The sequence below is a fragment of the Pygocentrus nattereri genome, chromosome 7, assembly GCF_015220715.1.
Source record: "Pygocentrus nattereri isolate fPygNat1 chromosome 7, fPygNat1.pri, whole genome shotgun sequence".
Lineage (NCBI taxonomy): Eukaryota > Metazoa > Chordata > Actinopteri > Characiformes > Serrasalmidae > Pygocentrus > Pygocentrus nattereri.
Genome location: NC_051217.1, coordinates 13,524,531 through 13,550,507, shown reverse-complemented (window position 1 = coordinate 13,550,507; position 25,977 = coordinate 13,524,531). Strand labels below are relative to the sequence as shown.

The following is a 25,977-nucleotide window of genomic DNA, read 5'->3' as shown; positions in this document are numbered from 1 at the left end:
GTGATTTGGGTGCCTCCCTGTTGTTGGCGCCTATGGAACACATATTCCATTTACACTTGAATTAGAACATGATCCATCTTTTACCACCTCCAGATGTGGTTTGAGTGATCCACTCATCATCCACTCACGATGCATCAAGACCTCAGTGATAGATTATAACACATTAACTCATTCAATTTTGAAATGGGATAACATGTAAAGCATGGGTAAAGCATGGATGAATGGATTGTTTTAGGACACTCGATACTGGAACTTTTCCTATGCAATTACTTTTTTTAAGTCAACCATATGTTGAATGTATTCATAAGACAGACATTCTGAAACTAACTGGAGCTATGATGAAGACACGAATAATGATATTATTGGATATTATATGACGATAAGTGTTCCATATATTACCCCAAATACCCCATGAATCACAAATTCATATGAATATGACAACCTGAAAAGTACTAGTTTACAAATCTCATATTCACACAGACAGGTTAGCTTCTCATTGCCCCCTCAACTCTAAATCCCATAATCACAATAGTATTTGAGTTCATAAGAATAGGCTGATATGGTGGGCTGCTTGCAGGTCATTACCGTGGTATGGTTTTTTATTCATCGCCTCCACAGAGAGACCCTCAAAGCCTCTCTTCCATCAGCATGGCCTGAGAATACAAATAGATATGATGAAAAGAGGCAGCAGGTATTTGAAGGATTATGTTTCATCTTTAACTTGTTCACCTATCTCGCCCACACAAAGAACATAATGGTACTTGTTTTTGATCCATGATTTTTCTCCATTAATCTGGACTAATGAGTCGACTCTCTTATTATGTTCATGGGTGCACACTTTGCATTCAGATTATGGTTACTCTTTAAATGAAATGCATTTTGAGCTTGCAAAAGTTACCACATTCAAGCCAGAAAGTTATGCTTTGACTTTGGTAAGCAGTGTTTGTTTTAATGTGTGTAGCATTGCTGTTTATTCATTTAATTGCAAAGCAAACAAATGAATGTCATTGCCCCCCAATTCCTTAATTGTGTAAATGTCTGTGGTGGTGGATTGCATGAAAAGCTAATGATCTGTGGTGCAATGTGTCATTAAGTCAATAAATTCTGGTGATGATGGTCATTAGCCATAATAGCAAAACCGGAGAGAGTAATGGTGGTGGTTTTTTTTTTTTGGTGTATTTGTGGAGTGTTTCTATCCTCCATAGAAGTCATCAAGTAGAAATCAGTTTAACTGGGATTTGACAATAAAAATATTGTAGTTTATTAATGTTTTTCGTCCAGATATGTTTTAGCTCAACTAATTTCATGAGACCTAAGTTAGGGTTGAGTTTCTTATTAATGACTTTACATTTACTAATTATATATGACTACATTCTGCACTCAAACTCAGTAATGTATTAAATTCATATGATGCAAATGTATACATAATTTCCACAAGTGTATGAGTAAAATATATGACATCAACATATAATTTGGCAGTGATTGTGCTGGTGTAATATGTAACATTATATTGTCTTATAATATATTTTATTCCAGGGGAAATGTTGTACATGTTTGTGTCTCTTATTTCAGGGTGAATTTGTCTTCACAGTGTAATGTCATGTCTGGAAAGGTCCTGCCTTTCAATGTGAAAAGCTGAAATTTGTAATTTTATTTTTAATAAAGCATAAGTCAGAACTGACAGAAGTACCAACATCTCAATCGGCTTTGCCAAGACGATGAAGAAATTCCATTAAAATAGGCAGCTGATAATGTGGAGCTCTCAGGGGCAGCACTGTGGCCTGGAGGGCAGGTGGCTAATTGAAATAATCCTCACCATCCAGGGCGGCTTGCTCTGACATAGCCAGGGTTTCTGAGGGTCTCGCAAATCTCTCTCCCTCTTTTGGAGAAAGAAATGAGCTGCTGATTGAATCGAGAGCAGCTGAGCAAATTCTGATCCGATCACTTTGACCTGCTGGAGGATTGACTCAGGATGGAACATTGCAATCATACACCACTATTTTTTTGCTTTCAATCAAATGATTTCACTTGGGCCTCACTGTAAGTTGGAATATTAGTCATGGGGGTATAGACCATTCAGGATCACAGCTGACCCTGAATGGTCTATTGAAGTTCAACAAGATATTTGCAGATATTTCATGTTGTTGTTTTGGGGTACTGAAACTGAAAATGTACTGAAAATTCTGTTTGTTTCTGTTGCTGATGTTCAATAATTACAGAAAAAGTTACCTCCTTACCCCAAGAGTGAGACAAGCGTGAATTAAAATGATGTCAAGACTGTTAATGTACAGTCTTGATACTTAGATTACCACAGTGTTTATGTAAAATTACCACAATACTAATGTAAAAAAGTTTTTGGTAACATATTACTGTAGGATGATGTTCATAAGGTTACATGGCACCTCCATAAATGTGTTATGACAGATATAAACCTATATATACATTTATAAAAGCTTATTTCAATAGTCATAAAAGCTGCTTTTGTCAACTTTAATGTCAAGTTAACATAACATCTATCTCAGGTGACATTGATTTTTTTCTGACATGGGGTTGTGTCATGACTTTTTTTTTTTGGAGGAAATGACATGGCACATTATAACAGCTGACTTTGAAGCTTAATGTATATCACAGTGACATATTGCTGCTGAAGGTATAGCTTAAATCTTATATATTGTAAAATTAAACTTTACCTATGGGACACAGAAAATTCTCACTTCAGCCTGACTTGGCAAGTTGTGTCATATTTCTTCTGGGAATGTGTCATGATGCAACTGACATCAGAAAATCATATTCACTTGACAGATCAATTTGACATCAAAGTAGGCAAATGCAACCTTATGACAAAAGATGCATATGGGAACAAGTGTTTATAAATGTATATGTGGGTCTTTTATTTACTATTAGATGTGTCAGTTTTAAAATGTTTATTGGTTTTTTGTGTTCTTTTGAATCAATCAGGCATATTAACCCACCCCCAAGAAATGCATCCTGCTCTTCCATTAAAAACGTTGACACCTGAACACCCTCTTAAGTTGCTAAATTGCTTCACTTTTGATGAAAATCAAATATATTAATCAGATATTTGGCCAATGTTAACATATATTTGAAGCCATGTTCAGAGTGTACTTATTTCTTTGCTTTAAAAATGGTACATTAAAAAAAGAACATTAGAGGGGCTGTGTAATTGTGAATTATGTTCACAGCTTAAGAGCATTATTACATAAGCAGATCCTTTATGTAAGAACACAGTTTTTTACTGGCAATCCATCCATCTTCCAAGCCGCTTCTCCGTCAGGGTCACGGGGGGGTGCTGGAGCCCGTCCCAGCAGCCATCGGGCGGAAGGCAGGACACACCCCGGACAGGTCGCCAGTCCATCGCAGGGCAGACAGACACAGACAGTCACTCACACACTCTTTACTGGCAATGTAATTTCAAATTCAGATTTGTTCTCCATCTTCTAAAAAAACTTATTACTGAACTGCTGTGAATACATTCATTAAAGTATAACAAGGCCTCAAATACACCTGAATGGATAGTGCTTGACTCATATATGGCAGAGATTATGTGCTTTCTAAAGAGAATGGTATGATTAAGGCATTAAATATCATAGCACAAATAGTAAACATGGCCAGGCATGCTTTCCTGCAATGGAATAAGACTATGATTCATAATCTAGAGCAACAACAAGCAAGGCAACCAAGCACTGGCATACATCTGCCTTTTCTTCTTCTTTTAATCTTACAGTCAGTGCTCAGAAAGCATAAACCAGTGAAATGCGCACTCTGTGTTGAAGACTGTCGGAAGCTACCCACTCTCCGGATAACAACAACAGGGCGATGTTCTGCTGATATGAACAGAATTAGCATATTCTTCCTGTCATGTTCTCCGATCTGTGTTCAGGAAAGCAAACAGTGAACTGTGACAGTTTAGTTATGACATGCATATTAAAGCTGTAATATTGTAGAATTGCTCAGTGCCAGCAGCGCTGTTAATGCTCGCTGGTATAAACTTCCATGCCAAGAGTTATTTCCGATGCCCTAAATTATATGGTGCTATCCTATTACTTTTGATGGAGGCTGTAATATCACAGATATATTTCAGAGGCTGCCAGTATGGATTTGGTTGGAGCTGCGTGTGAATTATCCCTAGTCATCCCTCCTGCAATCATCACTGCAAAAAGTGTAGAACTGCATCCCCATAGCAATACTCTCTGTGTGCACTTTAGCAGGCTCCCATTCGCAGATCCTGACCATAATCATTTATAGCATAAAATGGAAAGAAGTCTGCAATCAGAAACTCACTGTAACCCTCGTTCATATCAGGAAGTCATATTTGACAGCATTACTGTGCTGAAGTAAGATTAATGTATTGCTCAGTCAGCGGGTAAAAAGTCTCAGACATTGGTAAATGTCAGAGCACAGTTTTGAGAGCTGACTCCTTCTTTTATTTTTTGTTTAATGACTGCTTGACAAAATGATTCATCTCTGTAATTGTCAGAAGACTTATTTTTATCTTTTTTTTCCTTTGGCATTTAAAGATACTCTTTAAAAAAAAAAGGACTTAACCACAATAATATGGCCCACATACCGGTTCACTGTCTGGAGAACTGCTGGAAAAATGTTGTCATTATAAACCAATTCTCTTCCTGGTGAACTACTGGAAACATTCTATGTATTTCTTCTCTTTTTGTGAACTACAGATGGCAGATCATTGTGAATTGGTATAGATATTATGAAGCCAGTATCTGATCTGCAGAAAATCCAATCCTAAATCTAGTGTTAAAAATATATATATATATATATATATATATATATATATATATATATGTATATGTGTGTGTGTGTGTGTGTGTGTGTGTGTGTGTGTGTGTGTGTGTGTGTGTCGATATATCGCTGCTGTTGAAACAAAACCTAATTTCTCCACTCTTTTTTGTCATTTTTCAGTTTTTGACATTTGAACAGGCCTATTTTCTTTATATTGTGTGGTAATTATATGATGAATTGACGAAAAGAAATGGCCCAAAATTGCTTAAAAAAAAGTCGGGTTCCATTGACATGAAAAGTTTTTCTTTCTTCTGTAAAGTTATAACTTTGGAAATACAAGGTTTTTTTTTTCCTGCGTTTTTAAGCTGGCAACAAATTTTTTGTCCAGGGAGCTTGTGAATAAAAATCACTTTGTTTCCAGGCAAGAATTACTTGTAGAAGTCAGTGCAGGTCGTTCACAAACAATTTCAGAAAGAACACTCTGCAGGGAAGTGATTTGCCTTAATAAGCCGTGAAACACACTAGTTGTCCATGTCCATCATTTTAGTCTTTCAGCCACAATTCTGAATTTCATGTAAACTGGTATTTTTGCCACTGCGGGTGGACCTGTATGACTGTACACTTTGATACAACTGCAAATTCACACTGTGGCCTTTGGCACACCTACATGCAATCACTCCTTTTTTTCACATCAAATAGACATTCACTGCACTGTACCACTTATTCTCAGTCTATGAATCTCATTGCACACCCCACAGATATTTATAGCCCTAATATCCTTGTACAATGCCATCCTGAAGTAACTACTGGGTGACAATTTTTTTTGTCCAGGGAGCTTTTTTCCACGTAATTTTGGACCAATTCTTTTGGTCCATTCATCATAAAATTTACCAGCAATGTAAAGGGCAGCAAGCATTTTCAAATCAAATGAAAAACTTAGTAGTCTTTCTTCACCCTTGTGGCATGTAAGTGAAATCAAATGTCGTCTTAAAGGTTAGCTAATACTGCTCTAGGGCCCAAGTGATGGTTTGAAGTTCTCACAATAGCCTCTGTTCATAGTAATTTCAGGAACCTCTCCATTATCATGTTCTAATGTCCTCTTCCTCAGAGATTAACAGGCCTCTTTCTGCCAAGAAGCTTTTGCTATTGGCTGTGTTAATGCACTTCGCACTTAAAACTTTATAGAGATAAATGCTGGATCCTCCCCAGAGAAAGAGAGAGAGCAGCATTTGGATGCTGGCTTTACTGTCACTGATAAGTGTCGTTACAGTGCCACGACTGGGTCTTAAATGCCAGTGATCGTTTTGTCCATTTAGATTACTCGGAGGATGTCTGTGAGCATTTTTCTTTCACTCTACCACTCATCCACTCTAACCATTCACAGTAACCGCATATCTCAGTTGTTTAACCCTTGAGCTTTCCTTTTTGAATATATTCAGGCTCATCTATTGTACCCTTTTATATCTTCTTCCTTTAACAGAGGGCTTTTCTTGATGGAGCTTGCCTGCTCCTTTCTTCTCTTAGATCAACCTCCTCTGAACTGCCGTTTATGTTCATATGCTTCATTCTGTGAATAATTGATGTTTCTCTCTCTGCAAAGTTGGGAAGATTTAATGTCGATTCGAGCTGCAGAGATTGGAGTGATATAAAGTATTGCCTATAGAGTAATGCTGTCTATTAATCCAGGGTGCATGAGATCCACATGCCTTAGGTTAGAAATGAGTTGTTGTCTAACCTTTTTTTCATGGGGAACAATGAATGGTACAATAAAGTGAGAACTGGAGACATGTTCAAATAATTTCATGCAGTTGTTACCAAAATTCACACATTTTATGATAAGAATCTTTAGCCAGTCAACAGTCAAAAATGAACCAACAATTGTGAATAAACATAGTTCCCACATTTCATGAAACCAAAAGCAACTTTAATACAACAACAAATTAATAAAATTGTAAATAACATATTTACTACCTGACGTCTGTAACGTCTAGACATCACCAGATACTTCTCTGATGATGGTCTGTCTGGTCATCAGTGCAAGTCATTTCAGTTCTTGCTTGTTTCAGGCTTGCTTTGTCTTCAGTCTTGCCTATAATATGTGAAATTCAGACTCAAAGGTATTCAGTTCAGGAGATTGACTTGGCTAGACAACAACATTCCATTTCCTGGCCCTGAAAATCTTCATAGTTCCCTTTACTAGTAAGCTTGGGTCATTCTCCTCCTGCAAGGTTATGCGGCATTCGCTTAATTTTAAGGCATTTGATTGGAATTGAGCTGTTAAGATCTTTCTGTTCTTCAAATCACTGTGTTTTATGCCATGTGTTATGCTTTGGATCACGAGTAGGGTTTTTTTCTACATGTATTCCTTTTTCTTTTCATCAAGTCAGTCATTGCCTAATCTGTCTTGAATTCTGTATACTTTTTTACACAATTTTTAGCCAGCTATGATGTGGCTGACCAGTGGTTTGCACCTTGTGGTAAACCCTCTGAGGTCTGCTGGTGCATTCATATCTTTATGATAGTCTTTGGCACATCTATGCCTGCATTTTGTTTTTCATGATTTAAAGTATTTTTGCTTATCGACTACTTCTTATTCCGCCCGATGACCGCTGGGATAGGCTCCAGCACCCCCCGCGACCCTGAGGGAGAAGCGGCTTAGAAAACGGATGGATGGACTACTTCTTGTGGTCTTCTTGTGTTGTATCAGTTAATTTTCTCTTGCTATGCTAACAAGAAGATGATTCTAATGCTATTCTAACTTTGCTCTGCCTGTGACTGATTTATTCAGACTTTTCAGTCATATGATGTCATGCTTTACTGGCTCTTATGTTTCTTTAGACCTCATACTGTGAGACAACAGCAACAGACTTAATATGCAAATGCTGAATAGAATCAGCCCTAGACCTGTTATTAACACGTTTATGCATTAACTAGTGTTTCAGTGAGACACATCTGGTGAAAATATAAGTGAACAGCAATCTGCCCTATTCCTTTTGGTCATATACATGACATCCACACTCATGTACAGTTTGTATAAGGCGATTTATTCATAGTCATTATTGTTATTTACAGTCTGCTCTTTTGCACCTATATCACTGTAGCTGAGCTGTAGTAATCTCAGAATAAAAGGTAAGAAACTGTCACTGGGGCAGTACCCTTTTTGTTAACGGGGTGGTACCCTCAAGGGTACATCTCAGTACCTCTAGTCAGGGGACACAATTGTACCATAATGCATTAAATGTGTCTTATAAGTTGTACTCCACATACCCCATCCCATCTCCACTATTTATATTATTTTTGCTCTGCTTTAAAATATTAGGTTCTGAAAAGGTAAAAATATGTTTTTTTCCGTTCATTCTTCCCTTAACACGGATCAGTCGTCCTGTCCCATTTGCAGAAAAACAGCTCCAAAGCATGATGTTTCCACCCCCATGCTTCACAGTAGGTATGGTGTTCTTGGGATGCAACTCAGCTTTCTTCTTCCTCCAAAAACGACGAGTTGAGTTTTTACCAAAAAGTTTTATTTTGATTTCATCTGACCACATGACATTCTCCCAATCCTCTTCTGGATCATCCATATGCTCTCTGGCAAACTTCAGACGGGCCTGGACATGTACTGGCTTAAGCAGGGGGACACGCCTGACACTGCAGGATTTGTCCCTCTGGGCGTAGTGTGTTACTGAGGGTAGCCTTTGTTACTTTGGTCCCAGCTCTCTGCAGGTCATTCATCAGGTCCCTCTGTGTAGTTCTGGGATTTTTGTTCACCGTTCTCATGATCATTTTGACCCCATGGGATGAGATCTTGTGTGGGGCCCCAGATCGAGGGAGATTATCAATGGTCTTGTATGTCTTCCATTTTCTTACAATTGCTCCCACAGTTGATTTATTCACACCAACCTGCTTGCCTGTTGTAGATTCACTCTTCCCAGCCTGGTGCAGGTCTACAATTTTCTTCCTGGTGTCCTTTGACAGCTCTTTGGTCTTGGCCATGGTTGAGTTTGGAGTCTGACTGTTTGAGGCTGTGGACAGGTGTCTTTTATACAGATAATGAGGTCAAACAGGCGCCATTAATACAGGTAACAAGTGGAGGACAGAAGAGCTTCTTAAAGAAGTTACAGGTCTGTGACAGCCAGAAATCTTACTTGTTTGTGGGGGACCAAATAATTATTTTCCATCATAATTAGCAAATAATTTCTTTAAAAATCCTACAAAGTGATTTCCTGGATTTTTTTTTTCTCATATTGTCTCTCATTGTTGAAGTGTACCTATGATGAAAATTACAGACCTCTCTTATCTTTCTAAGTAGGAGAACTTGCACAATCAGTGGCTGACTAAATACTTTTTTACCTCACTGTATATATATATATATATATATATATATATATATATATATATATACAAATTCAGTGTAATTAATTAATTGATTTATTTATACAATCACACAGTGCATAAACTGTATTATTAAAAATGTATCTATAAACTGTAGGCATGCCATACAGAGCTTCCTACCATTTTTTCCTGCTACAGCTCAGATGTACAACATAGGGGCATATCTAGCAAGGGGCCTGGGGGCTTGGCCTTCGTACTTTTTTTGCAGATTGTGAGAACATATTTGAGCCGTGCTAGTTCCTAACACAGGATACTACTTTCCTACTACTTACCTACACTGGGACAATAATATCTTACTTTCCTTATGGACCATAGCACACAAGCATATAAACAGCCCTATAAATAGAACAGTAGTAGACATTCTATAGAAAGTGCATTATCCCTTTGCAGCAGTAAACAGATTTCTTAGTTGTACAGTACAGATACAGCAGCAATTGGTAAGATGACATAATTGATACTACAGATGTAGTTTCTGATTCTTTAGGTATTCATGTCACAGCTTTCCCCCCATGTTCTTCTCTTGTAAGACACTTACTACAATGTTCTCTCCTTTAATACAGCCTCCTGCTTGTAGCGCATGTGATGGGAAGTTTATTTATTTATTTAGTTAATTAACTACTTATATTCTATGATACTTTTTAAGATTTCTATTCTATGTCTATGTATTGTTTGCTCTTGCAGGATGCCAACTCTTGCTGCTCTTGAAAAGTCCTGGGTTAAGATGGAAAGAGCAATATCTAAAATCATCTTGACAAAATCATTTCTCATGTAGTCCAGCTGTTATAATTAGGGCTGTATGTTTGTCCTGCAGTTTTCTGTGCTACAGTGCTTTTTACCAGAGTTGTTAACACTTCTCTAATGAAGCCTCACAAAAATTTAATTCCTTTTCATGCATGTCTAGCTGACTCACAGCATTTAGGAATCTTCTCATTTTTTACGCTGAAATGAAGTATCATTTTCACTCAAAGTACATCCATTTCATCCGCAATGTCGGTGTAGCTCCATTGTGGCGCTTTCCCATAGAGGGACAATGAGAAGGGATTTCTAATACATTTTCTCCCCAACAGGATGAAAGTAACAGTGGGGTTCTTTCTCTCACTCTCTCTCTTTCTCTCAGAGAAATGAATCATGCTCCCTCAATTAAATCAAATGGATTTTAAAGTGGCTCAGGCATGGACTGCAGATGCTTAGAAATGTGGTTATCAGTTCAGAGTGCATTCTAGTGCAGTGGGGAGCTGGTACTTTATGGAAGCTGTAGTGCAGGAGTAGCTCTCCTCTTGTGTATGGAGCCCTGGCTCAACCTCTGCCTCCATTTGCGTAATATAGTATAATGAAGCATTCTGGACTCCTACTACAAGAGAGCCATCTGATCCGTCAGAGACTTTTGGATTTGTGCAGTGGTAGCTTATTCGTAGTCACTGCAGTAGTACATGTTGAATGTGGTAATGGATTTGCTTGCACTTTTTTCTTTTCAACAACAAAATAAGCAGATATATTATTTAATATATTAATTTTATATAATATAATATTTATTTAATATATTTAATATGATTTCATACCATTTTAGTTAAACAGTACTCTAAAAATGCTCCAAAGTCACTTAGAATAAAACTTCCTTACATTACTTTACATAAAAGACTTGGAATTATTTTTTAGTTTTTTTTTTGTTTTTTTTTGCTAATTTATAGAGGCGTGTAGTTTTTGTTGGTTTGTTTTTGGACACCAATGGTATATTTCATGTACATGTGCATATATATTGAATTGTATTACAATTTACACATATTTTTCACATGAGCAAATATTGTGCGTGTATGTATATACTTTTCTCTCATATGTGAAATGTGTGTGATAGGTAACATTCATGATGTTCACCATTTTTAAAATATTTATTATGCTACTGCTGCATATTTTCTATTTTTCCTGGAACACACAGGCATCTGTGGCTACTTTGGTAAGATGGAAATGAGCACATTTTTTTAATTACTATAAATTTCTTATTGCTATGTTTGGGAAATCACCTCACAATAACCCATTGCTTACATTTCTTAATTTCTCTGAAAAAGCACACTGAACTACGTGTCTGTTATCATTAAAAAAAACGCCAATGATTGTCTTCTGAAAGCACAATAATATATAATTTTTTGTGCCCACACACAGAAGTGTGGACAGATATAATTTCTGTGATGGTGAATAGAAACACTGTGTATCTTGATGCTGTAACACATGCAGTTTTGTGAAATGGAATAGAGGTCCAGCTGACCATGAGGGTGGTGAGCATAGTTGTCTGTAAGACGTGTGCTGTGATGTTAGCATGTTGACAGATGCCGTTGTATAATAATGCAAAAGATCTCCCAGCCTCTGCATGAGATCTGCTACTGAAACCTCTCATTATATTTATGTGCCAGGCAGAAACAGCTGAGTGCAGACAATTGCAGTTTTTTGTGGAAGCAATTTTGGTTTTGATTTTGCCCCAAAGCCCTACTAGAAGATAGCCTTTAAAGCCAATGACAGGCCTTCAAGCAGGATAATAGCAATGTGGAAATGTTCTCTAGGAAAACCAGTTCAAAGAGACAAGATCAAATCATCAGCTGGTCATGAATTTCTGCAGTGACTGCTTTTAGGATGATTTGGACATTACAGTTTTAATTGTTTTTTAGATTAAAGGAAGGCGGTTATTTTGTGTAAAGGTTGATATTGCAGTTTTGGGATGCACTTAGTTTTATTGATTTCCAAAAAAGAAAACAAGATACCGCGCAAACAATGTGCCAAGTGTGAGGGACGGTGGACATATATTATAGTAGCTTTATCAATGACAAGTGCTCTTATACCCAGCATGCTATTGCGCAGCACTGGGAGAGAGTCATCCAGATTACCCTACACCATTTCAATCACTGCCATAGCTAGCAGGAAGAGTCAATGCAAAGAGCGACCTCAAAGGCATTTGAAAGCCCTTTCATGAATAATGCATTTCCTGCCAAGGCTCTGCTCACTGACTTCCCATTGTGTGGTGGAACGCTTTGCAGAAGCATGGTCAGAAATATTAAGGCTCGCCCATTCAGAGGTCTAATTAATGCTGTTTAATTCCATGCAGATCTGTCTGGATTAAGACCCAGTGTGGGTGGTCATTTGTGGGGACAATAGCTCTAGGAACGCCACAACTGTGGCTATTGGTCATCCTGAAATAACTGTTTGTTAGGCCATGTATCAGTGAGGAGACCTGCTGCATGCAAAGACAATGTTGCAAAGCTGCAATCATATGCACCAGTTGAGGTTGCTTTAAGTCTAGACAGGAAACATAGCTTCCCCTAAACTCACAATTATAACACAGCACTGAAATACTTGTAGCTCATAGTGCAATCAGGTATTTTTAGCTAAGTGTCAATATCTACCCAATATCACTGCAGTCTGCTGCTGTTTGTTTAACACAAGCTTTTGCATATCGTCTCCACATTTATTGGACTGTAAACCTTAACAAATGTACTTTTTCTCCCACCTGGAACATTCTGTATGTGATGACTGGTGTAGCTCTCAAATACAATGATTTCTTATTGTTCCATAAAATACTCTAAGTAATGAGTTAAACAGCAGTTAATACCTTTGTGAATTTGATAACTTATGAAATGTAGATTTGAATATATGTTATCATTGAATGTAGGTATTATTACTCAAATTTTTGAATAGTAGTTTATGGGTATTAAATTTTTCTTTTTTTTGCCATTAGATCATTGTCATCCATGCTTCCCCTGTCTCAGGAACTATCAGCCTTTGGTTTTCCTTTCCAACTTTGGCCTATCCTTTGGCCTCATTCACATATATTTAGGATGTTTCTGAAAATGCAGTCTTTTTTTATTTAATAAAAGCCCTGTCCACACCAGTGCTGCATTCAAATATCTCTCAGTTAACAAGGGAAAATGCAAAATTATAGGGAGTATGTCATACATTTTTTACAATATGTACAGTATGTAGGGAATGGAAAGATCAATCACTGATAGATTGTAATCTATTGATTTTGCTGCCTAAATATACAATCAGCGATCAACTGCTGTTGCTGTAATTTGGCCGATAGTGAGAGTTGATCAGTGGCTGTGTTTACATGCAAAGATTATTGCCAATCCAACAATCTGATGAAGATCTCCATTTTGCATGCACTCTACAAGTAATTGGATCCAAAATTACGTGCGTACGCAGAGTTCCACTTGGTGTAGACATTATCATGACAATGAGCATTGCGTGAGTCCAGTCAGAGTGAGACGAGTAGCAGTGCTACTTGAGTTTTCCATGGGCGCACTTGTGTTTTTAATTGCTTTAAAATTATGTCAGACTCAGGAAAATGCACTTTATGTAATTTTTAAAAAAAAAACAAAAAAAAAACAATGTAAGTCTTTTAAAACTTGAAGCACAAACTCCACTGCAAACCAATTTCTGGCTCCTGCCATGTTGAACGTTATAAACGTCTGTCATGATGCAAATGCAGAAGCATGGAATATACTTAAAGTTTCCCATTGGGAATGCAATCAGATACGAGTGCTTACATGGCTATTACTCTTCTATTTAATGGACTATTTACAAGATTACCCACCTCATTCCACTGAATAGAAGTTCTGTATTCAGAATGCCTCAATCAGACAAGTCTAGCCAAGAGACAAATTATGCAAAATATGTGTATCAAATTTTGCCAAATATGCTAAAAAAGAAGCATTTTGTCAGTCTGGCTGAAGTGCAGGCAGATCAATAAGGACATTCCTTTCTAGCCTACCTCTCTGCTCTTAACATGGCTCTAAATATCTTGAAGTAGAAGAGGAACTGACTGTCATGCCTGAAAGCTGAAATGTATTCTTTGTGGAAGAAAGAAATACTGCCATTGATGCTCAGTGATAAGTTGCACAGCCTTGTGTCCATGACACTTGGATCTGCATTAAAAAATAATGTGAAAATAATTCAAATTCGTGAGGTGCATTGTGTGAACAATGCGCAAATTCTTGTAGTTTACAGAGACGGTGGATCGCTCAGTCTGACATCCACAGCTACTGAGCCCAGCAAAAGACCAAAAATAACCGTTCTGTGGTTTAATTCATGCTTTGTGTTTACTGGGAATAAATGCCATTTGGTAACGTTACTTCACAGGGAGCCTGATGACCATGACTGCTGTGTTATTTCAGCACAGTATAATGTATTTGTGAATAGACTGTGTCTATTGGATGTCAGTTTGTCTTGACTGCGCAGGCAGGAGAGGGCCAAAATGTTTTGGTTCTGGGCAGGAGCGGGACAAATCATTCTGATTTTCTGCCGGAGTGGGAGAGAGCAGGATGAAATTTTGCAGGAGCGGGACTGAAAAAACAGTCCCGCACAGACCTCTCCCTGGAACTTGCCCAGCTCAGCAAAACAGCAGTGACCATCTGCAAGTTAATGCTGTGGTGTCAGCGTTTATATTTTGCTTGTCCAAATGTTATAAATTTTTCAAGCATTATGTTTTCAGTGACTTTAAACTGCATTTACATGTGGACAGGAGGCCAAATGCAAATAATAAACCGTTCTCAAAAATGTCTTTATATTTGTAGACAGAGCCTTAGACAGTTATTAACTACCAGCACTTAAAGGCCCCTCTACTGTAAGTAAGATGTTGACTTTTTAAGGAAACTACTTCAAATTGCAAGGTGTGATTTTTTGCCTCACATAAAAAGTCACTAAACTGGATGTCAGGTTATGGCATGTTCCTGAACATGGCAGCTTCCTCTCCTTATCTCCTGAGCAGATGAGGTCTTGAAGGATTTTTGTACAAAGCCCTCCTTTAAACTCATTCATCAACAAGGCAACACACCAGCTCTACACAGCCCTGTATATCATGCTCCTTTTATTCTGGAAAACAATATGTGCATCACGTACGATTCATCACGGTTTATGTCTGTGCCAACATCCAAGAGCTCATGGCCCTCTTTGAGATTCATTATGGCAGAAATGTGATGTCATAAACTGTGTGCATAATGAATGCTTGCGAAAACAAATGAGCTGTTTTGCCACAGAGCCCCACGCTTTCTGTTGTTTTTCATTTTATGATTAAGACTGTCATGTCTGCTTCCACAATGAGTCAAACAAGCTGCTCAGATGCAGCTTCCCACATACTCTTAACGGTTTCTGTCTTTTTCTTTCTCATCATTGTGGAGATCAGCATATGAACTTTATCTTTGCTGTTGACAGTGATGCTTTACAAATCCCTGACTGTGTAAAGTAACATATAACTTAGTAACATATAACTTCAGTTCAGGGACTCATCATACAATCAGCCAGCACCATGAGATGTTATTATAATTCACTTTTTACTGGACACTTGTGTGTTTTTGTTTCAGTTTAGTTTCACTTTCTACAAGGCTCCCACATGGTTCTTGGCTTAAGTCAACTTGGAATTTTAAGTCATATTTTTGCATAACTTTATTTTTTTCCACTTAGTTTAATCAAAAGTTCTAGTTTTAAAAAATCACATTTTTACTACTGCATCTTAGATAAGATCAACAAAGCAGTTTGTTTTCGAGCTTACTCAAAAAAAGTGACGGCACCCTTGTAAGATCAGTTCTTTCCCCCAATTTAGCAATTTCTTATTTTCATTTATCAGCTTCTTTTGATTTCATGATCTTTTGATGAGTAGGTAGTTAAAAGTTGCAGGTAAAAAGTGGTAAAGTTGCTTGAATTTGTGTTTTCCATAAAGAATGTAAAAGATCAATTAGCTCGGAGCAATGTGACCTGTGCTCAGGTGTAGACGCACTTTTTTGAGTTCAACTTTAACTTTTGTACCTTACATTGTTTTGTGAAATGTGCTGTGTTTACACGTTAGCAGTAGGTGGGTGATGTCAAACCAGACATTTCATTGTTTTAAGTGGAATTGTGTTCTTGAATTTTTTGGAAGCTACAGGTGCCAAATGTCCACACACACACCTAGTAGTATATTAAAAAAAACACAACATCCTTCTGCTTTTTTACCCGTTAAATAAACAATATCCATTTTTGCCGATGATGCTGTCACTGTGGCAATGTTTTCATTGCTGCATGCCACAGTTGGTAGTGTACAACTTGGAGACAGCGTCAACATGCAAAAACTCAGCATAACTTGGATGCAGTGCTGAAAATGTCATTTAAGAGAACTCTTGATTAAACTGAGTTAACTTGGTCTTACATAATCTTACATAAGCTTCACCTTCGCTATTCACATAGTGGTTCTTTGTTTGAGTCTTAGTGTGTGAAAGCTAATGACCAAGCTAAAGCTGTCCTTGAAGGATAAACACTTTAAATAGTTCATCGACCTGCTTCTCTGTTTGTATGCTGTTTGTTCATTTGTCCAAAAAGTCATGCCAGCATTCTATGTGTGTGTGTTCCCTGGAGGCACAGCATGACAGTGAAACAGAAGTATTACTTCTGTGTTGTTAGAAATAAAACCTGGGTAATGGTTAATGAGCTATGATGCATTGTGTTTTTTTTTTAGACTACCTTCATATATAGAGCCTGTTTCACTCTTTCATTCCCACTTGCTTTTGTGTATAGTTCATCAAGATCTGTGTTGAACATGATGATGTCAGTTAACCATGCTTATAGCAACATTAGAGGCATGCCCATGCAGTTGTCAGGGGTTTTTAGGCAGCATTGTGTCATATTTCTATCTTTTTTAATAACGTTTTCAGCTTTTATCTTATACCTTTGTGTCATATATTGTTTGTATTTCTTGGGACTTGAAGAGTTGAAGTCCGGTCTTTCAAAATCATTTAGATGTAAAGATCATCTTAAACATTAGTGACAGTTTTCAGAGTGCTAAGAAGGGTGAACTCTGACTAACAAGTTTATCTGAGTAGCTTTGATTGTAGCTCTGTGTGGTGTACCCTGTTTTATAATGGAAGTACCCAGTACTGAGACCTTGCCATGAACTCATAAACTGAGAGAAAGTCACTCTCTCTCTCTCTCTCTCTCTCTCTCTCTCTCTCTCTCTCTCCCTCTTTTCTCTTTTCACCCCTCTCTAATAGACACACACTGTGACACAGCTGACCTGCATGCCATGAGCAATTGATTAAATATTTATATAGATTTTATGAGGCTCTGACGCCATCATTCCTTCAGCAAAGAAGCAAAGGCTGCTTCGTTCATCTTCAGCACAGAGGGATGGAGCGAGAGAGAGAGAGATTGAAATGGAAAAAGAGAGAGATTGAAAGAGACAGAGAGAAAAACAGAGAGAAAGAGAGGAAGACAAAGAAAAAGAAAGAGCTTGAAAGAGAGAGAAGGGAAAAGATAAAGACAAAGGTGGAAAGAGAGAGATAGAGAGAACAGAGAGTAAGAAACTGAAACAGAGAGAGAGAAAGAGAGCAAGAAAAAATGAGGGAGAGAGGGAAAAATGGGTTCACCATGGAGTGAGAAATAGAAAAAGAGAGAGAGTGTGGGAGAAGAAGACAAAGAGAGAGAGAGAGAGAGAGAGAGAGAGAGAGAGAGAGAGAAGGAGAGGGAGGGCAAGAGCAGGCATGGTTGATATGAAGTGTCTGTTGTCCTGGTCTACTGTGTCATGTTAAGAACAGAGATGTAATGAATCTTCTAGAGTTTACTTTTGCATGTTTATTTATACCCATTCTTTTTTTCCCCCTCACAGGGTGATGAAGTATTGACGGTCATTAAGATGAAGGCCCAGTGGCCTGCCTGGCAGCCACTGAATGTGTAAGTAGCATTACTCACCTTTGGTGTGTGTGTGTGTGTGTGTGTGTGTGTGTGTGTGTGTGTGTGTGTGTGTGTGTGCGTGCACTTGTGTGTATGAGAGACAGAATCATCACCTCTCTCTGAAACATTACACAAAAACAGCCTTTTTAGTCCTTCATAGAGAAATGTAAAACAAACTCCATCAGGTGTGTTCTTCAAAACTTGTTTATCTGATGGCCTATTTGAACCCTGTGTGCTCCTATCATTTGAAGAAGCTTTAAGTTCAGAACTCCTCAGGCAGCCTCGTCTGCTTTGATGAGATTGTACGGATTTGTCCATAAGGTGCAGCTCGTGTGTGAGAATTCAGATTCCCTTCATGCTTGTTTACATGTATGCTTGTGTAGATTGAGTTTAAAGAGAGAGATAACTGCTTATACCAACACAGAGAATTGGCTGTCGTCAATGACATACTGAAATGTAGCTTTGTTGGCTGCTCCAAAGAGACCAGTGGCGCCAAGAAGCAATCATTTTTGTGACGTCTAATTAGCATGCTATCTTGTTTACGTGAAGGGAATTTAATTGCATCTTACGCTTACAATATAAATGTAATCTAAACTAGATTTGCATTTCCTGAAGTAAACACAGTACTCTGCAAAGCAAGAAAAATGGCCTTAGATGTTTCTGCGGAAAGAATGAGTGAAAGAAAAAGGAAATATGAAAAAGAAAGAAAGAAAGAGATGTTAAAAAGGCTGAAAGAGATGCAGTGTGAATTAGAACTAACTTGAAACATGCACAGCCAATCAACTTCAAGGCCATTATGTCATCCGCTATTGCAATTGGAATTCAAATTGTCTCAAGATTCCACCATTTAAGTTTATCAGAAAATAATATTAATCTACAGTATAAAAGAAGAGGAAGGTTTGTGAGCTATGGTATCCCAGGCTGCTGATAAGATGTTGCTTTCTCATGTCAGGTGGTTGCTAAGATGTTAATAGGACATTGCTATGGAATCCCAGTTGGTTGCTAAGGTGTTGTTAGGCCATTGTTATGGAATCCCTGGGAGTGGTTGAGGTGTTGATAGGACATTACTATGGTGTCCCAGGTGGTTGCTAAAGTGTTACTAGGCTGTAGTTATGGTACCCTAGGTGGTTGCTAAGGTGTTGCTGGGCCATTGCTATGTTGTCTATTACTATGGCATCCCAGGTGGTTGCTAATATGTACTAATGTAACTATGTGAGTGTGTGTCCACCATATTCCTGTGTCCTATGATACTTTCTGACTTACGGACAGAGCTTTTGGAGAAGTGTAAACAGACCTTACATTGAATTTTTATCTTTACTTGGCTGTACTTTCTTTGACTAAAAACTAATGATGCTTCTGTTTCCGAGCCCAATATTTCAGCCATAATTCCGTCATGCAAATATGTCTATGAGAAGCAGTGTGAGCTGTCTTTTGTGATATCATTTGTGGAGGTTAGGTCCACAATCCATTTCCTAACAAATAAAAATGTGTTTGAAGAAACTCTATATGAAAACCGTATTTGCAGTTGTCTCAAAATGAGAAACTCAGTATTCCAATATACGCTCTACAGTACTGCAAATAATTGTGGTTCTAGCTTGAAAACAGCAACTTGTGAAAACTGCTACATAAGAACAATCAAGCTTAATTAGTTTGTAGCAATCACTGTAACTTGTGAACTCTTTAAGAAGACTTGCTGGTCCAAATGTTTCCTAAGGTTACAGATGTGGGAGAAAAACATGACTCAACTTTTCTACTGTATGGAGCTCATTTATTAACCTAAAAGCATGCCTGCTGGGAGCGTGGGTTAACTCTGTCTTACCTTATGTATATGTGTGTGTGTGTGTGTGTGTGTGTCTGTGAGAGATAGTGTGTTTGTTTTGAGATCAAGACTGAGTGATGAGTCACCCAGAGGTGTTTTTTGCCATCAAGGTTAATGGGCACCTTGTGGCCCTTATATATCACATCACATTAGTTTATTTAAAGCTGCAACCCATGCCTGTTGATTAAGCCACACAATTTATTTCCCTTAAAAGAATCATGAACCTATGGAGAGCTCTGATTAATTACTTTTGGCTCAGACGTTCTCCCACTCTCATGTCTGATCGTGTATTGCTACACTGCTAATGGCAGTTGGGAGAGGCAAGGGATTGCCACAAATATGATGTCCATTAAGGGACCTGTGTAGGCTTGTGATTCTCTTGAGGCTATGGAACAGGACATGAAATGTTTGGAATTTGAAAAGCCATTAAAAAGTGTGTGAAGCGCGCTGAGGCCCCTTGAGTTAAACTGTGCCAGTCAAGGTCAGAACAGACCACACATTTGTGTGCACGCATTAAGAGGACTGGAGCACTGGGGAGTTACTCGCACTCGTTCACTTATAATAACACACTTCCACTGGCTTCTTTTCACCATGATGTGGCACTTTTAGATGATTTTTGAAAGCTTATTGAATGATTTTGAAGACATGAGGTTAGGTTTCCCACTGATTTACAAACTTATTAATGAATTCACACAAAAAGCTTTATGAATTTGAAACCTTCAAAGACTCTCTTGGCTTATGATGCTTTTATTTATGAAAGCAGGGATAGTAAATATTTTTGCACTATGTTCAGTATAGCATGTAAAAAAACTCCAATTACGATGCTTCCCATTCTTTTTTTTTAAAGCTTCAATGACGCCGCCATTTGTACAAAAAAAAAAATATATATATATATATATATATATATATATATATATATATATAAATATAATATATTCTTTTTTTCTTTTTTTCAATTTCAGTTTAAAAAGAGGAAAGGAAAAGAAATTGAAAAGAAAATGTCCTTGTTTGTTAATCTTCTCTTCAGAACATGTTAATTAAGGCCATTTGCAAATTAGTTAGTTATGTCATTAGAATTTTTTGTTATGGATTGATAAAAATGAGATTTCAACCAGATGAAAAATCTCAAATTTCAAAATTTAGATATATTGTAAGCTCTAAAAAATTCAATATTTTTGTTATATTTAGGTTTGGTATTATGCATTGTGTTACCTTTCACATAGTATCAGTATCAAAATCAAAATTATAGTACTACTGCTAAGATGTTCATCATTAAAAATATCTATTAGGTTGCTCACAATGATCCAGCTAAATGTTTTCCTACAGAAGATTTATTTTAATTTTCCCTTTATTTCACTCAATTTTTAGTTAAAAAAAAACCCATTAAACAAATATTGAGAATTGGACGCTTGCATGGCCAATACATGGTCTGAGTAGACCTAAGTATCTGCTGATAGGCTTCACTTCTCTTTAGATTATTCTCACCTCTTTTCATAGCAAAATCTCTGGTGCTAGTTTAGCATCTACTGTGTAACTGCACAGAGCTCACTGGAGACCAGTTTAACACTTTTTGTAGGAGGTAATTTAACACTGATGATTTTTTTTTGTTGCATTCTAAATAGACGACTGTCCAGCGTTACTCAGCCAAAGAGGATTTTCACTGCTGAGTTCTAACTTTATTAAACAGTGATACATATTTCTTAGTTTCTTGTTTTTTCCCCTGTTTTGACTTATATTAAGTTCCATTCTGGCACCTTTACAAAAGACAAAACCACCAATGACTCTTCTTCTGAAGTGTCATGAAAAGCTAGACTGGACTTTTTCACTGCCAGAAACCTCAGTCCCTCTGGAGGCTTTGTGCTGAAATGTTCAAAATCTGTAGAGGAAATCTCAAAGTGGGATGCACTTTCACCTTTCAGTGTCTCTTTTTTGTTTTTGTCTTTCTCTGTCCACGTTGTTCTCCTTCCTCCTACCTCTTGCATGACTCAGTAGCTGTGTTTTTTTAGAAAAGCAGCTCAAATCTTCTTTGGGGAAGTTTCCAGAAAGAGTGGAAGCTTGAGTTGAGTTGATTAGCAGTGCTCTGACATGCAGACAGTGAAATAGTGGGTTGTCAATGCAAGAAGAATCTTAATTTGGCTGCATGGTTTGTCTGGCTTTAATGTACATGAGTGTGTGTAGGCGTGTGTATGGATGTGTTTGTAGCACTGTCATTACTAAATGATGCAGTGTAAGAGTTTCTTTAAATAATATAGTGCATAAACAAATCTCCAAAATAGTTTGGACAGTATGTGGCATGCCAATACAAACAGAAAGCAGTGATTGGTAAAGCCTGGTTGACCTGTTAATGCACCCTACATTTTCAATGGGAGACAGGTCTGGACTGAGGGCAGGCCAATCTAGCACCCTATTCATCTTTCAGAGTGCAAATAACCCATGCCGTGGACACTAGTGCACCTCAGTATCATAACAGACACTGGCTTTTGAACTTTATGCTGGTAACAATCTGGATGGTCCTTTTTTTCTTTTAGGCCTGGAGAACACAATGTTTATTAGTTTCATTAAAAGGATGTGGTTCACTCCGGTCCAGAGAAGTCCGAATGTGTTTCTGGATGTTGTCCTGCTGTGCATAGGTCATAGACACTGGTGGAATCTTAAATTGCTGCTAACTCCCTATATAGCGCAGTATGTGAATTATATTATTTTTTGCTTCTACACTAAAATAGCGCACATTATGTCCAACAGGGAATTACACATATATAGCTGAATCCTAAATTACTTTTTGTTAGACACTTTATGCACTGCTTGGATGCAGGAGCCATTCTTTTTTGACCTGCATAGTGCATAGCATAGAGAGTAGGTAGTCATTTGACATTCAGGCATTGTTTTTTCTTGAACTCAAACAAATAAAATATAATATAGTACTATTTTCATTTAAATACAGGTCAAAGTGGATTTACATGTCTCTGCATCTCACATACGATCACAACTTTTTTGGAATTGAGGTTTGTATGTTGGCAATGGTTAGCATGCTATATGCTAACATATTAATTATTAATTGGTAAATTTTCTCAGTCTTTTTCTGTTGCATATAGGTGTCTGTACACTTGGTGCAATGCAGTATTGTGTGTGGTCACTGCCTCTGGCACACTGAGGGCATGCACATGGATGCAAGACACATCTGAGACAGTTACGTGGGAGCTAGTTCTTAGTTTATCCCCGGAGGACACAATGAATTAGCACCAGCTGTAGTTCTCTCTTCACACTCCCACACACACTCTAATAAGAGTGTGTAACAACACGTTCGGCTCCATAATCCTGCTGCCAGCGCGTGGCTGCCTGGCGCACACACATACACACATCCTGTGCCAGTTTGCCTCCTCATTCTCTCCTTTAGCGCAGGGAATCTCATAGGTGTTAGCTTTATCTTTGACGACCATATTGGGGCACACACAAAGGCAAGCTGTAATTGCCAGGGAAGGGAAAGAGGTAGGGGGTTATCAGGCCCCCAAGAAAGAAATATAACCACAGTTTGGTATTAACAACACTTTTTTGTGACTTATGTGTGTATGTGTGTGGGGGTAAGGACAGAGCTGTACAACTTCATACCTTTGTGTGTTTGCTGTGTGGGATGCATTAGTGAAGTCTTACTTAAGATATTTAAAATGCTTGGGCTATAATTTCCCACTCTATTATAGCACAAAACTACTGACAGCTTCAAGGAGTCAAATCAAATGGTTGCTAATAACAAACTGCTTTTATTATTTTCTACTGGGTTTTGGTAACTATAAAGTAAAATCATAATTTGTACCATAAAAAATCTATATTGAATAATAAATTGTTAAATATTTTATGTATTACTGTTGAAATACTAACAATGGCGTACCAGCATCCTTAAACTTTATCATTCATTATGAATGCAAACATATATGAATATGCAAGACTATACAAATTATAAATGCCTCTTTGCCTTCCAACTATGGTAGAAAAAACAGCATATGTTGTGTTTTGGGTGCTTTTCAGTGTGTTAGCAAATAAATCTTGAACTACAGATTAACAGAAACAGCAGCACAGTGGAATAGCTTCACAGGCTCTTTCAGTCAGACTCAGTTTTGAGTCTTTATTCTCTGAACTTGCATATATTGAACCTGTGTTAAGCAGGTGTGAAGCAATTTTAATCTGCTTGCTAAAATTAACATTAGCCTCTGGTGCTGATGAGTTTGTGGAACAATAGTAGCTTACTTAGCAATTCCTTACACAAAAGCAAAGGTTCAATCCCTCAGATTTGAGTATTTATTCTCTATTGTTAAACTTGCCTCAAACATCAGTGAGTCAGACTGGAGCCTGTGTTGTGGTGTGAAACTGTTGTAGTCTTCCTGTTAATGCTAGTTTCTAGTGCTAATGAGGACAGTATAGTGGAGTAATGGTCTGATGTTAATGGAGCTTCAGTGAGCCAGAATCAGACCTGTGATGTGATGTTTCATACTGCAGCAAGCTAAGCCACTGTTACCTTCTACTAGGACAGCTCATATTTGGCAGTTAAATAGATGTGGAACATATTTTTGACACTACTGTCATTTTAAATGCTAACATAATTTGTCTAATTTAGGTAAATGGACAGTGTCAATCAAGTTAACTATGTTAGCACAGGCATGTTCTGTAGCTATGCATCCCATAATTCTTTCCTTAGCACATTTTAGTATCAAGCCGTTGTATTAATAGGGCCTAATATTGATGTGTTTTGGATCTTGTATCATTGTCATGCCTATATTTATATCTAGAATTTACAAAGGTTTCCTGCCTTCCACCCACTGACCACAGGGAAAGGCTCCAGCTCCCCCTGTGACCCAGAAGGATAAACAGCTTGGGTGTGTGTGTGTGTGTGTGTGTGTGTGTGTGTGTGTGTGTGTGTCCTAACAACCCCATCACATCAGTTACCACCCAGTTACGAGGCATTTTATTAAAAATGATGAAAAGGAAGTAACACTTCCTCATAAACTTACTCATAAAGTAATGTTGAATAATGTTCTTGATTTGTAAACTTGTATTTGACGTATTAAAGTGAATCAGTATTTTTTTGTACTAACAATGAGGCCAATGACCTGAAAAAAAAGATTCAATTACATACTTTCTATTGATTTTACTAGTTGGAAAACATCAGATTTTTTTGTTTATTTTATGACATACTACCCAAATGGTGTTCCTGTTGTCTGCGACAGGTTGGAACAAGAATGGCTCGCAGGTTAGAATTAAAAGGGTAATATTAATAAGGATTTTATGCCTGAGGTGGGAAAATGTGTTGTTTGAAGGATGAACATATCTTTCATGTTAAAAAAAAGTGCTCTTGAAAGGGCTGAGAATTGCAAAGTGGAAATGTTACCTGTTTCATAGAGTGACTCTACTATTGACTGTGTGAGCAACCGTGTTGACTTGACATCATACACTGAGCTCATAGCTGAGAACACTCATAGCTGAGAACACTGAAGTACCAAAAAAGCTTGTGTTATCAATGGAAATATGTGGAAATGTGGTAACACATTTGACACAAATACCAGTCCAGGGAGAGTTGAAAAAACCCACACTTTGAGTGTAGGGGGTCTTGAGAGTAAGCATGTGTTGACATAGTTGAAAGAGTATGCTGGGAGGTTTTCACCAGCAGAGGATGAAGTGGCTGCTGCCCTTACACTCCTCTTTCTCCAAATGCCCTAAACTAATTGACTGCAGTCTCCTTTATGCCATTTTAATGGCCCCCTTTCAGTCTTCACGTGATAAAATCACTTAGCTTGTTTTCTTTAAACTGGCATCTCCAATCACATAGCAATTTCATGTCTGATTACTGAAACAATTACTGCACAGGCACCAAGTTAGTGCTGCCAGCCACAACAAAATGCTCTGATGAGACAGAGAGACAAAGATGGACCCATCAGTGTGCAATTACTATATAAGCTGAATTATCCATTGATTAGATAATACAGGCTTGATTTTAGAGCCATCTTTTAAACCAAACACAATTGTCACCTGTTGGGGTTTAAACTCCCATTTTGTCCCTGGACTGTTTCAACGCTTTTATTGTTCCAATTCATTTTGACCTCTCACTGCTTCTGTCCTCTCCTCTCTCCCCTCTGTACTTATTGTAGTTTCATTTATTTATTTATTTTCCATTTTGTTGATGGAGAACATTTTCAACCTTTTCCTCACTTCAGCTTTTTCTTCTTCTCTTTGTTATTGTTCTGTCCCTCATTCCTGACCTCCCTGTGCTTCTTTGTTAGCTGAACCATTTGTTCCTCCCCTTGTCCTTTTCTGTTCTTTGAGAAGTTTTTTTTTTT

General features: G+C 37.7%; 1 protein-coding gene across 1 annotated transcript in view; it reads left to right on the top strand.

The window, feature by feature from the left end:
- Positions 1–25,977, top strand: part of spon1a (spondin 1a) — a 129,173-nt gene that overhangs the window by 83,618 nt on the left and 19,578 nt on the right. The window contains exon 7 of the mRNA XM_017708738.2: positions 17,771–17,835. Within this exon, the coding sequence (XP_017564227.1) occupies positions 17,771–17,835 (65 nt within the window). The remainder of the gene's footprint in view (positions 1–17,770; positions 17,836–25,977) is intronic.